At 39.3% G+C, this 11680-nt stretch overlaps 1 protein-coding gene across 1 annotated transcript; it reads left to right on the top strand.

The window, feature by feature from the left end:
- Positions 1-8: 8 nt before the first annotated feature.
- On the top strand, positions 9-8622 carry CAV2 (caveolin 2). The gene is made up of 3 exons (XM_026033227.1): positions 9-173; positions 288-475; positions 7202-8622. The coding sequence occupies exons 1-3, from the start codon at positions 24-26 to the stop codon at positions 7350-7352; spliced, it is 489 nt and encodes a 162-aa protein (XP_025889012.1). The 5' UTR covers positions 9-23; the 3' UTR covers positions 7353-8622.
- Positions 8623-11680: the final 3058 nt, after the last annotated feature.

Below are 11680 nucleotides of genomic sequence, written 5' to 3'. Positions count from 1 at the left end.
GGCAGCGCCGCGCCGCGCTCGCCATGGGGCTGGAGAAGGAGAAGGCGGAGACGCGGATTTTCATGGACGACGACAACTTGAGCCGCGCCGGGGGCCCCGCGCTCTCCGACGTGGAGAAGAGCGCCGAGGACGGCGCGGACAGGGACCCCAACGGGCTCAACGGCCACCTCCAGGTGCGGCGCGGGCCCTCGGCCCGGCGGCTCCGCGGTAGCCGGGGGGCTCCGCGCCCGGGCGCGCACGGGGGTAGGTGCCCCGCGCGCAGCTAGTTTTGCTCTCTGTTATTCTAGCTGGGCTTTGAGGATGTGATCGCAGAGCCGGAGTTAACGCACTCCTTCGACAAGGTCTGGATCTGCAGCCACGCTCTCTTTGAGCTCAGCAAGTATCTGGTCTACAAGCTGGTGACGCTGCTGCTGGCCATCCCGATGGCCCTGGTTGCTGGGATCATCTTTGCAGCACTTAGCTGCCTGCACATCTGGTAAGTGTGTTTCGTCGCCTGCCCCCGCGACCTGTTGCCGTTCATGGGCTCAGCAGCGAGCCACAACTTAATTTCTGTAGAGAGGGAAATAGAAATGTTTTATTTTTTGTGATTCAGTTCTCTACCCTTAATATGACTCTTACCAGCTGCCCTCCTTGAGTCCTGTCATGTAGGTGGTCCCTGCCACTGAGCAGGCTGGCCTTGGCCAAACTGTCTAGTAACAGTCGTGTTTGTTGGCTTTTTAAATGAAAATACTACTTACACCTCAGATTTTATTATCCATGTGACACCTTCTCAGTCAGGTTACCTCTTTGATTTATCCTCACAGATTGAAGAAAGCTTGTGAGGCCCCACTTTCTTTCTTTATACGGTCTCAAAATCTACTGTTGTTGCCTTGTATGTGGTTCATGGCCATCTCTAGATGCACTGGCCCAAAGCACTTCCCCTCAGGCAGAGAACCCCTGCTGAGCTCAGGAAGGCCCTTCTGGCCACGGCCCAGGTTCACATGTGAATACAGTAGCTCTCCAAGTCACAGCAAAGTGGATGTACTTTAAATAGAAAATATTGGCAAAATGTCAGGAAAGTGAATCTTGAGACTAGACAGGCAGCTGATTGTGGAGAAGGAGGAAATGAAGGGAAAAGGGTAAGATTGACAGAAGAACTGGGAATCTGTCAGTGTGCAGAGGAAGGGATGCATGCAGGTGATCACCACCATTCCAAACCAGGATTTTCCAAATACAAGGGTTTTGAGTAAAGCCTCATTTGAGTAGCATTGGAATCACACAGATGTTGTTTATTCTGAAGCAAACTTCATAAATGTTCTAAGGCAGTGCAATGTGAAGAAAACAAAATAAGGTCTAGAAGCTGGGGGAAAGAAACACGGTATGAATACACTGATTGGCTATCTGAACATCTGATTGCAATCTTTTCGTCAAATGTTTTAGTTTTTAAAAGTGGAGTGGAAGTTTATGGGTTGACAACATTGTCATGAGCCACCTTGGAGAGTGATTAAGAAGTTTGGAGTATAGAGTTTACATATCCTCTCTCTTTCCAGAGGATCTGCAATTAAAATTAGAGTAGCCCACCTGCTAGTACAGTGTCTGAAGTAGCCCACAGGTTACTTCTCTAGTCCCCAAATTATTCTGAACAGAGTGTGCCCAGACTTCGAGTCCTGTGGGGGACCACTGGTCTGCACTGCACCACATGATGCAGGAGAGCATGGTGGCTGCATAGACTTCCAGCTGTGGAATGTCCATGGGCTAGTTCATTAATATCCCGTTTACTACAACTCTACTGAGGTTTTCTGCTTGATGATCTTGGATCTGGGTTTCACTGAAGCAGGACTCCAAGGTCAATTTCTATTTCTGCAAGTAGTCCCAAAGGGCTTTATCAGGAACTGTAGGTTCTGGGTACATCCAAAATAGAACTGTCTGAATGTGGCACTTGATTTTGAAGAGTTTGCCTTGACCTTTTGTCTACACACTATTTCCCCATCAATTTTTTTCTTAAATTCATTGGCAATACCAAGCCGATCTTTCATTTTGATCTTTCTTGCACATGGGCTGGGTATGAAAGAACAGTATAATGCACTAGCTCTGTCTGCACTGGCTTGAGTCCTGTCCAGTGCTAGGATCCAAGGCCAGCACAGTCTAGTCTTGCACACAAACAAGCTGGATTTATTCCAGCTCAACGGTGGAACACACTGAGCCTGTGTTAACATCTGTGGGGCTCAGGCTGTTGCAGGTTTGTTGCAAGCCAGGCTTTCAGTGCCCCTCTGCATTTCAGAAGGAGAGGAGCATACAATAAAGAGTCCACAGAGAGTACGGACATAGGGACTCTCAAGCACATGGCACTGGCACTCATGGGAGTCTCACGGGGTCTGGAAAAATGCTGGCTCCTTTTTTGGTGGGGGAGAGGAAGGGAATTCCAGTATAACTCCAGCATAAGGTCATGGGAAGCTCTGGGCACACCCTCCCATGTGGCAAAGTGCAGGAGAGCCATCCTTGTGTCTTGTCTTTGAAGCCAAGCTGATAGCGTGGGCTGTTCTCTGGGGAGCTTTCTACAAGATTAAATTTGAAGCTGTTTCTAAAATGCCTGGCAGTCTTCAAACACCAAGTTCTGCTTGTTGTTTGTCACACATGTTCTTGCAGCATTTTCAGCGTGATAAAAATCCACAGGAGACAGACTTAGCACTCCTAATGCATAGGTTGCACATCCCCGTATCTGGAAATAAATGTTATCCCTCACCACCAAATGAAAGACACAAGCACAGGGAATATCATGGAAAGCGGAAAGAAAGCTGAGTAACAACTACATAATAGCACACTTTAATTGTGATTTTTACCTATTAAAAAGGAGTGTATTCAGATTCTATTTCAAACTGGCTGCCTGGAGCTAGGATCCAAATTTACACTGTTCTCTAAAAGAGAAATAATGGGCTAAAAATGTGCCAGCTAGCAATTTAATGACCTAAATACTGCTAGTTCAAGGAAGACTTGAAGGAAGACATCTCCACATTCCTCTGCTTGCTGATTGCTTTCATCCTCACAACAGAATAAAAAATGTGGAACTTGTCAGGCCAATATTCTGTAAATACCTGATAAAACTTTTAAGTGTGTCCTTAAATCCTGGTAGGGTTTCAAACTTGATCAGAACACTGCTGGTTTCCCAGGCAATACATGTAAAATCGTGAGCTTTTTTAATAGATTGAAGCTAAGAGTAATTCTTATTCCATGTATTATCTTTGCCACCTCTTAAAAATTAAACTAAATCTCACATAAACTGTGTTGTAGTCTTTTCTGGAGGATTCTCAGGTGTGTTAAATATGAAAATTTGGCATTTATGATGAGAATCACTACTACTTGGGGTTCCATAGCCTGGGTGTTGGGTCTGAACTCGGTCTTGTACTCCAAACGCACTCACACAAGGCCTCAGCCAGCTTGGCAAATACTTGGAGTCCTTCCAGACTTGTACTTGCAGGCATGGAATCACAGAATCATAGAATCCTTAAGGTTGTAAGGGACCTCTAGAGATCACGTAGTCCAAGCCCCGTGTACACACAGGGTCAGCTAGAGCACATGGCACGGATTGAGTTCAAGTGGGTTCTGAAGATCTCCAGAGGAGACTCCACAAACTCTCTTGGCAGCCTGTTCCAGTGCTCTGTCACCCTCACTGTCTAGAAGTTTTTCCTTTCCTTTGCCTTCGCTTTCATAAACTGTTCAGATTCCCCCCTCAGCCTTTTCTTCTTCAGGCTGAACAGGCCCAGCTCCCTCAGCCTTTGCTCATAGGGCAGATCTTCCAGGCCCCTGATCATCCTGGTAGCCCTGCGCTGGACTCTCTCCAGCAGCTCCACATCCCTCTTGTATTGGGGAGCCCAGAATTGGACACAGGACTCCAGATGTGGCCTCACCAGGGCTGTGTATAGGGGGACGATCACCTCCCTCGACCTGCTGGAGATGTTCTTCCTAATACACCCCAGAATCCCATTGGCCTTCTTGGCCACCAGGGCACACTGCTGCCTCATGGCCAACTTGTCAACCACCATGATATACTAAAATGTAGCAAAAGACAGATAAAAAAAAAGATAAACATGTGCATACATCTCATACCCCTTTTTCCACAACTCCACTTCTAAGGCGTAGCACTATTATACTGAAACCTGTAGAACTGAAACTATCTACTGACCATCTAAAATCAAAGGAAAAGTGGTAAATGAAAGCCCATTTTATGATCTGTTACCTTACTGCCTTTTGGTTCATGTCCAGGATACATTCTTTGTTTTCTGAAAAGGAAGGAAGTGYATGCTGTCTTGCTTTCTTTTTAATTTTATCTTACTAAATCCATGCAAGTGCTTTGAGGTATAATGTTTGGTTTTAATGCAGTTTATAAACTATGTCTGGGTGCTAGAAGAGGGTTATCACTCATAAATGTCCCAGGGGCTAATGGGACCCTACAAGAAGCTCTAGAGATGCTAACTGATATTTAATGGTCTTTTTACACTTCTTGCTGTACTACACTACCATKCAAGGCTTTAATTGAAGATCCCTGTGTAATGCACATGTAAACCATGAATTGGACAACTTAGCCACTGAGTGGTATTGTATTTGAAAAATAACATTAAGACATGTTTGAAATTCCATTTTGGAAAAATTCACAGGAGATGTGATTTTTCACTTAAAAGCAGAAATTTGAATAAACATAAAATGACATAAAGCATATTGCCCACATCTCTAAAAAGTTGAGCTGCTTCTTCACAATATGAAAATGCTCTAATCAGTGAGAATTATAGTATGCTCTGCCATTTCCAAGTATTATTTGGTTGCTGACAAAGTCTGTCTCTTGCAAATTAGCAAGAAAAAGTAGTACGAACAGAAATGAGAATTTTTGATGGGAATAACTTTGCCTATCATGCCTAGAACAGAAAAGTGAGAAGAGTAGCATAAGGAATAATTTATTCTTTTCAGATCAACGGCTCCCAAAACAGGTAAGCTATTCTACTTATTGAAGGGCTGGTTATTCTAAAAGATAGTACATAGCACAATTCAATCACAGCTCATAACGGCAGTTGAAATACCTTGGCTATGCTTCAGTTCGGGCATCACATTCAACAGAGCTTTGTTTTTCTTTTCTGCACTGCACCACGTGGTAATACTGCTGATGCCAATATTGCAGCAAATGTCAATATCCTTGGGATATGTCAACTGTGCTCACACTGGTAGGCATTACCCAAGTGAGTGCTTCCACACACGTGATGGAAATGCCACACTGGACTAAACACACAGCACTGTGATAAAGGAGTTAATGTTTGTTAGGCATTTCGCAAAAAGGTAGATGCTTTCTAGTGAGGTTTTTTTATTTTTTTTAATTGTGCCTGATTATCCTGTGGAGGATCGTATCACAGCCTGGTGATTTGGGAATCCTGAATGGAAGGAAAGCACAGAACACCAACACAGAACCTATGCAGAACACAGTATATATGTTCTTGTATTCAACATAGATAATACAGAGAATCGTGCACAGATTTTGGAAATCAAATATCAGACTTTTAGTGCTTTGTGGATGAAAAGATTTTCTTTTCTGAGGAAATGTGTTTGAGAAATTCTTGTCTGACTCAACTTTCTTGTCTAAATAGGCCAAGTTTTATTTTAAAATGAAAAATTGCTTGTATTAATTTGCTTTGCTTGCCAGTATGTTTCCCATCTCCTCCTCTGAAGATTGTCCTATGCTGTGTTTTTTTATCTATTTAGCATAAAATTAAAAAATAAAAAAAAAAAGATATTTATTGTATTTAACGTTATTAGAACAGATTGAGTTCTGACACTGAGTGGGTGGTTTGTAGCARTCCTAAGTAGTATGATCAGTGCTTTTCCAGTCTCAGTCTTTCCTAATAAAATCTTTGTGATTCATGACAACCTTTAGAGATACWCTTCCCTAGCCTGGCATTTCTGTAATTTGTTCATGACTGCAGTTTTTGTGGTCCCGTCTAGGGTGGGTCCGATAAAGAAATGTAGGCTTTTGCTTCTCTTCTACCATTGAGTTATATTTAAATGAATAAATAATAAAAACAGTCATCTCAAATTAAATTTAGATACCAAGAAAGGAGCAGTGACATAGGCCGCACAAACAAAGATGAAATGGAAAAGTCAACATAAGCTAGTAGCCTTGTCTGGTGTGTTCCCTGGGTTTCCACTGTGTTGTTCTCAGTGATATTTATTGGTAATGTACAATTCTCATGTATTTTTCAGACTGTAATAAAGTATAAATAAGCATTTTGAATAATTTTTCCTCTCATTTCCACCAAAGTCARTGACAGTTCTGCAATTGAATTAAACTGAAAAAGAATAGGTCTTTTAAATTAGGTCTCAACAGCAAATTACAATGGAATTTGTTATCTTTGTCAAAAGAAGCTGTGGTTCTTTCTGGCTAGTTTAGGCACTGGCCATTATACATAACGTCACAGAGGTTTTTGAAAACCATGTTCTAGTAATATTTCAACATCACATAAATGATTTATACATTTAATTTGTCTGCACTCAAAAATATCCAACTAAAGGAAATGACCAAGTGATCAAGGGTTTTAGCAAGTAAAAAAAAAAAAAAAAAAGAAAGAAAAAGAGAGAATAACTTAAAATATTATGGTCACTTATGGTTACATAACTGCTGGCCCAGTGAACGAGCCATATGTGCAGTTCTTGCTCTTCTCTGTTGTTAAGTGTGCTTAACTTAAGCCATCATTAATGACATTGCTTTGAAATTGAGACATATGAAGAGCATACACAAAGAATTACTAGTGCATAGCAGATGAGAAGCATAATTCCTTCAAGTATGTGGCTTACCTTGAGTATGGCCACATCATTTCCCTTATCAAGAGTGTTGACTTCATGCTACTTTAGTGTCTCAGTGATAAAAGAGAAACATGCCTGTATTAGCGAGATCCCATTTTTCTGGACATCTGAATGTCCCTATATTCTATTAATCAAATGTAATTAAAGATTGCTTTACTGTTTCTCTTGTAGTGAAGAAACTGGTTACAAATACTAGATGGGATGGAATGTAATATGAATGAAAACAAAACATGGAGAATGAGGTTGAGAGCGCAGTGAATTTGCTTAAAGATTTTGTTTAATAAAATCACCTTCCTGTTCCTTAAGATTCACATTAGAGTTTTCTCGATTTCCTGTGCTGTAGGTTTAATAACCTTCACATCTTCCATTTTCTCCTTTACAGGATTGTGGTGCCCTTCGTGAAAACTTGTCTCATGGTGTTGCCTTCGGTGAAGACTGTATGGAAGAGCCTGACAGATGTTTTCATTGTACCGTTTTTTCACAGCATAGGTCGATGCTTTGCCATGGTTAATATACACCTGGATCGAGAGTAACTGTCAGGCATGTGACGACTGTGATTGCATGTACTTGCAGAAGGTGTTAGACCTCTCTGTTAATGTACCACACAAGCATTTACTGCTCATTCCAAACCGTCACAGTTACAGTGGCTGGTTTAAGTGGGAACATACTATTTTTCATTTATTTTCAGGGATCAGCTTAAGATAAAATTAGGCAGTTTTCATATCTCACTACTTAACAACAGAAGGACCGTGGAATGCATTGGCAACACTTTATTTTAATGACACATTGATTGGCAGAATAGAGAAGAATTCTCATAGGGGTATAGTAGTTATTACAGTAATAATGTTTTAAATTCCTATGACTAGAGTTATTGCTGTAAATATCTTAATTGGTAGGATGTGATACTTTGGGTGACACTGATTTCTAGGGTGTCACATTAAACTACTGGATTGCACCAGAGATCATTCTGGCCCTTGGCATGATGTGCTCAGTTATTATTTGCAGCAGGTAAATTGAATATCGTTCATTGCATGCTGCATACAGAGGAGCGACTTGCTGTGTAATTCTTCTGTACTGGGGAATAGCTCCCCAGAAGTTTACCCCTTAAAATAAGGTGTTAGCTAATGATTGAAACATCAGCAAATCTGTATATTTTATTTAATGAGAGGTTAACTTTGCTGTATATTTTGTACTTATGTAAATGGGACTTGATTATTAGTCTTTGAAGCATTATTTCTATAGTATTTCTATTCTAACAAACTTACTAGGCATAAAGTGACACACTGCAAAAAATAGATAGCAAATTATATAAAATTTCAATTTATAAATTATGCAGATTTTTGAAGTGTTGCTGTGCAATTCTAGTATATCCTTTATACATACTTGTGTGTAAAAGCAAAGATTATAAGTGTGTTTTCTTAAAAGACTATGCAGGAGTTGGAAATATGTGTTTATGAGAATTGTTTTTTATTAAAGATGGGCTGCAGTAAACGCAACCCTACCTATTTCTGTGCATTATTGTTAACATTGTGATATTTTAAATGATAGACACTATGCAGGCACTTTAACTAGATAACCAGCTCTAATATAAGGCACATGAGTGTAATTGGCAACCTCGTCTAATTCTCCTCACCTACTGACCTGAATCTCTGCATTGCTTACTTGCTACTTTAAAGCCTAACCCATAAAGAGCCCTTCTTCCTTCTGCACCTAAAAGAGTTTTGTAAACTAGAATAACAAAACATCTGCAGAGGTACATTAAGATTACTTTAGCCTTCTGATGGGTTTATGCTGCTGTTTTATTTAAATACTGATTTTAAGCTGCAATTGTAAAATGTTTATATCATTTAGTGTGTTGCTTTCTAAAATGTCACAGATTTCTTATTGAACAAGAAGTATATAATAAAAAATAAAATTTCAGCTTTTTCATATTTTCAACTTCATTTTTTTAAGCTTCAACTTTTTTAAAGACCTTTAAAGTTTAGAATAGCATAGAATACTATGCATTTTTTTCCAAAATACAAAGTAAGAGATAGAAATGAATGAGCATCCATCTAGTTCCACTATTATCAATTGCATTCCAGTCATTTATATTAGCAAGTGCAGTATCCCGCTGTGGTGGATTAAACTAAACAGAATGTTTTCTCTGAAGCAGATCACTCAGGGAGGAATTTTGGCTACATTCATAAAAAGTGCTTAATTATTTTTAAAGGTCTCATGCTTTATTTATAGATAAGCTGCAAAATTTTCTTTTTCTGACTCTACAACATTGCATATTCTTTCTACATTAAAAACATCTTTTCCATTTGTGACATTCAGAAAGGGATTCATATGGTTTTTGAAAGCTGGATCTTAACAAGTAGTGCCCACTGAAACTGTAGAGCTTTTTTCTTCCACAAGAAATTAAACTTACTTTTCAAATACACATTTTAAAGTATAGTTCTTCTGTCAAAAATGGAAATTTCTGAAAATAAAAAATGGTCAGGCTTGAAGTTTTCAAGAGTTATTTTCTTTTCCAAAGCCTAAGTATTTTTACAAAGGTATTTTCCACACAAGAAAAAAAGAATCCTATAATGAATTACATTTAAAAAAAAAGTCTATTAATGCTAGTCCTTGCCCCTAAAACAAGCCCTATAAAAAGCTTAGGCATTGCAGGAACTCAGATCTGGATCCAAACTTTGAGGCTAAGGCTATTCCCTAGGGGAAAATACATCACTCTAGGTCGTGCACTACTGGATATGTGCATTTTTAAATAGCTTACTGATGTCATCCTGTCTTAGCTACCTCAGAGAATCAAGTGGGATGATTTGTTTTGTTCTTATTTTGATTTGGACCTTTCCATTTGCTATTGACTTTTTTTTGACTTTTTTTTAAATTCACTTTTTTTCAATTTGTTATTAATTGATTCCTCATTTCTCTAACTGCCTAACAAGACTAAAGCAAGCTTACAATGAAAAATAACTTACTGAGTAATTAAAGCTTCTTACTTAGTTACTTACTAATAGCAGTAGTACAGTCTACATCAGTATCTTTCTATGAAGTAGATATGCTTTTACTATAAGAGAATACCAAACTGGCTTTTTTGCTTACCAGAAGAGATTTGGCCAATACCCTTACTTTATCCGTGAAAGGAAGGGGAGTGAGCAGTGAATATACACAGACTTTTCAATACACAGGTGTGAATCCACCCCAGGCAATGATGCCTGGCAAGTATTTGAAGCTTTTTATGAGTTTGGCAGTACTGGCACACAGTACTGGCAGTACTGCCACAATGTCAATAGTCAATAGTTTATAGCAGTGTTGGACAACAAGGAGTGAACGGGCATTGACACTGAACCATGTTCTTACACGTACAGATAGATTCTTTAACTTTGGTTGATCCTTTTGAAACGAGGGTGAAGCACACCAACTGCTGCATTAACAACAACTCACACATGAGAATTTAGGCTAATATTATCCTGAAAGGTAGACTTCTGAGGAGAAATTAATACAAAACTGTGACATGTTAAGATTGCAACACACTTCTTGTTACTACAGATTTTAGACTTATAATTGTAAACTGGACATAGTTCTGTTGTGCAGAATGATTTATGCAGTTAGGATTTTTTTCCAGAAAGAACAAGTAACATAGGAATTAACCTCAAAATTGTCTTTATATTTTTTTCATTTTGAAATTTTATCTAATTCTTTATACTATAACTATTGAATAAAATTCTTAGATTGCAGAAATTTTGCAGTCACATCTTGTCTTTCCTTCCTCATGTTACTTGTGCACCGTATAAAATTGTATAAATTCCTAACTGAAGCTTTGACATAGGAGTGAAGGAGGAGACTCTTCACAGTTATCTAAAACCTCACTTAGGCATGACCTGACTGCAAAGTTCAGAATATCCCTGCAGCTCTGGGACTCAGACCACACACTCTTATTTCGTAGAAGCCAAAGAATAGGAAGTTCATTATTTCCACAGGGTGTGATCTTTCCCCCACCTGCAGAGATAAAACTATTGCTGAAAAGCTTTAAAAGTACATGGAAAAAATGTATGTTTTTGTTTTTAAAATAAGAAAATGCAAATGGAACAAGGTCAAACACCACACTTTCTGCCAAACACTTTCTGCCGGTGTTGTCCATTAGTACACTGTGCACTTGGAAACTAGAGCTAAAAACCTCCCTGAGTGCATTGAATCAACATGGAATAAAATCTAGAGATTACCACTTTTATTTCAGATTTAGAGGAAAGCTTGTCTATTTTTCCAACCATCTGAATGTCATAATAGCTACTTTTCCTCCCCATGTACTTGCCCTCTCTTTTTTATTTTTACTGTTATAGCTATCGTAATGCTACAAATGTAAGACAGGATTGAGCATAAAAATTTTAGACAGTTAAATCTGGGTGAAAACAAGATGTGTCCTAAACTTCAAGGAGTGAGTGTTTTGAGTCCCATTAGAGAACAGTTCTCACAGTCTGATACATCCATAGGAAATCGGGGCAGTTAATAACACATTAGCCCTAGTGGAAAGATATGGAAAAGTAGTGACACAGAGACAAATGGAAGTGGTCCAGCTTGCCATTTGTCAGGGAATTAGACATTAAAATGTATTGATAAAAGAGTGATACAAATTGCTAAAATGCACAGAACCTTACCTCCAGGTGCCAGAATTAAGCTTTCAATCTACTAGACTTACCAGTCMAGGCAGTTACAGGCTGTCTTGATCAAGATCTACAGGGAGATCTACTCTAATAGGAGAAATATGTGCCTAAAGCAGGATTAAAGCACATGGCTGTCAGCCATTTCAATCCAAAATCATAACTCTGCTGAGCTGCCACCTAACCAGGAACATGCCTAAACGCAGAARGCACCT

This window comes from Nothoprocta perdicaria, unplaced genomic scaffold (assembly GCF_003342845.1).
Source record: "Nothoprocta perdicaria isolate Ctin4 unplaced genomic scaffold, notPer1 scaffold_125, whole genome shotgun sequence".
Classification (NCBI taxonomy): Eukaryota; Metazoa; Chordata; class Aves; order Tinamiformes; family Tinamidae; genus Nothoprocta; species Nothoprocta perdicaria.
This window is presented reverse-complemented; position numbering and strand designations above follow the sequence as displayed.

Bases quoted from the DNA above. Each gene is read 5' to 3' on its own strand.
- CAV2 (XM_026033227.1), top strand. From the start codon at position 24: ATGGGGCTGGAGAAGGAGAAGGCGGAGACGCGGATTTTCATGGACGAC. The intron at 174-287 runs GTGCGGCGCGGG...CTGTTATTCTAG, and splicing joins GGCTCAACGGCCACCTCCAG to CTGGGCTTTGAGGATGTGAT. The intron at 476-7,201 runs GTAAGTGTGTTT...TCTCCTTTACAG, and splicing joins CTTAGCTGCCTGCACATCTG to GATTGTGGTGCCCTTCGTGA.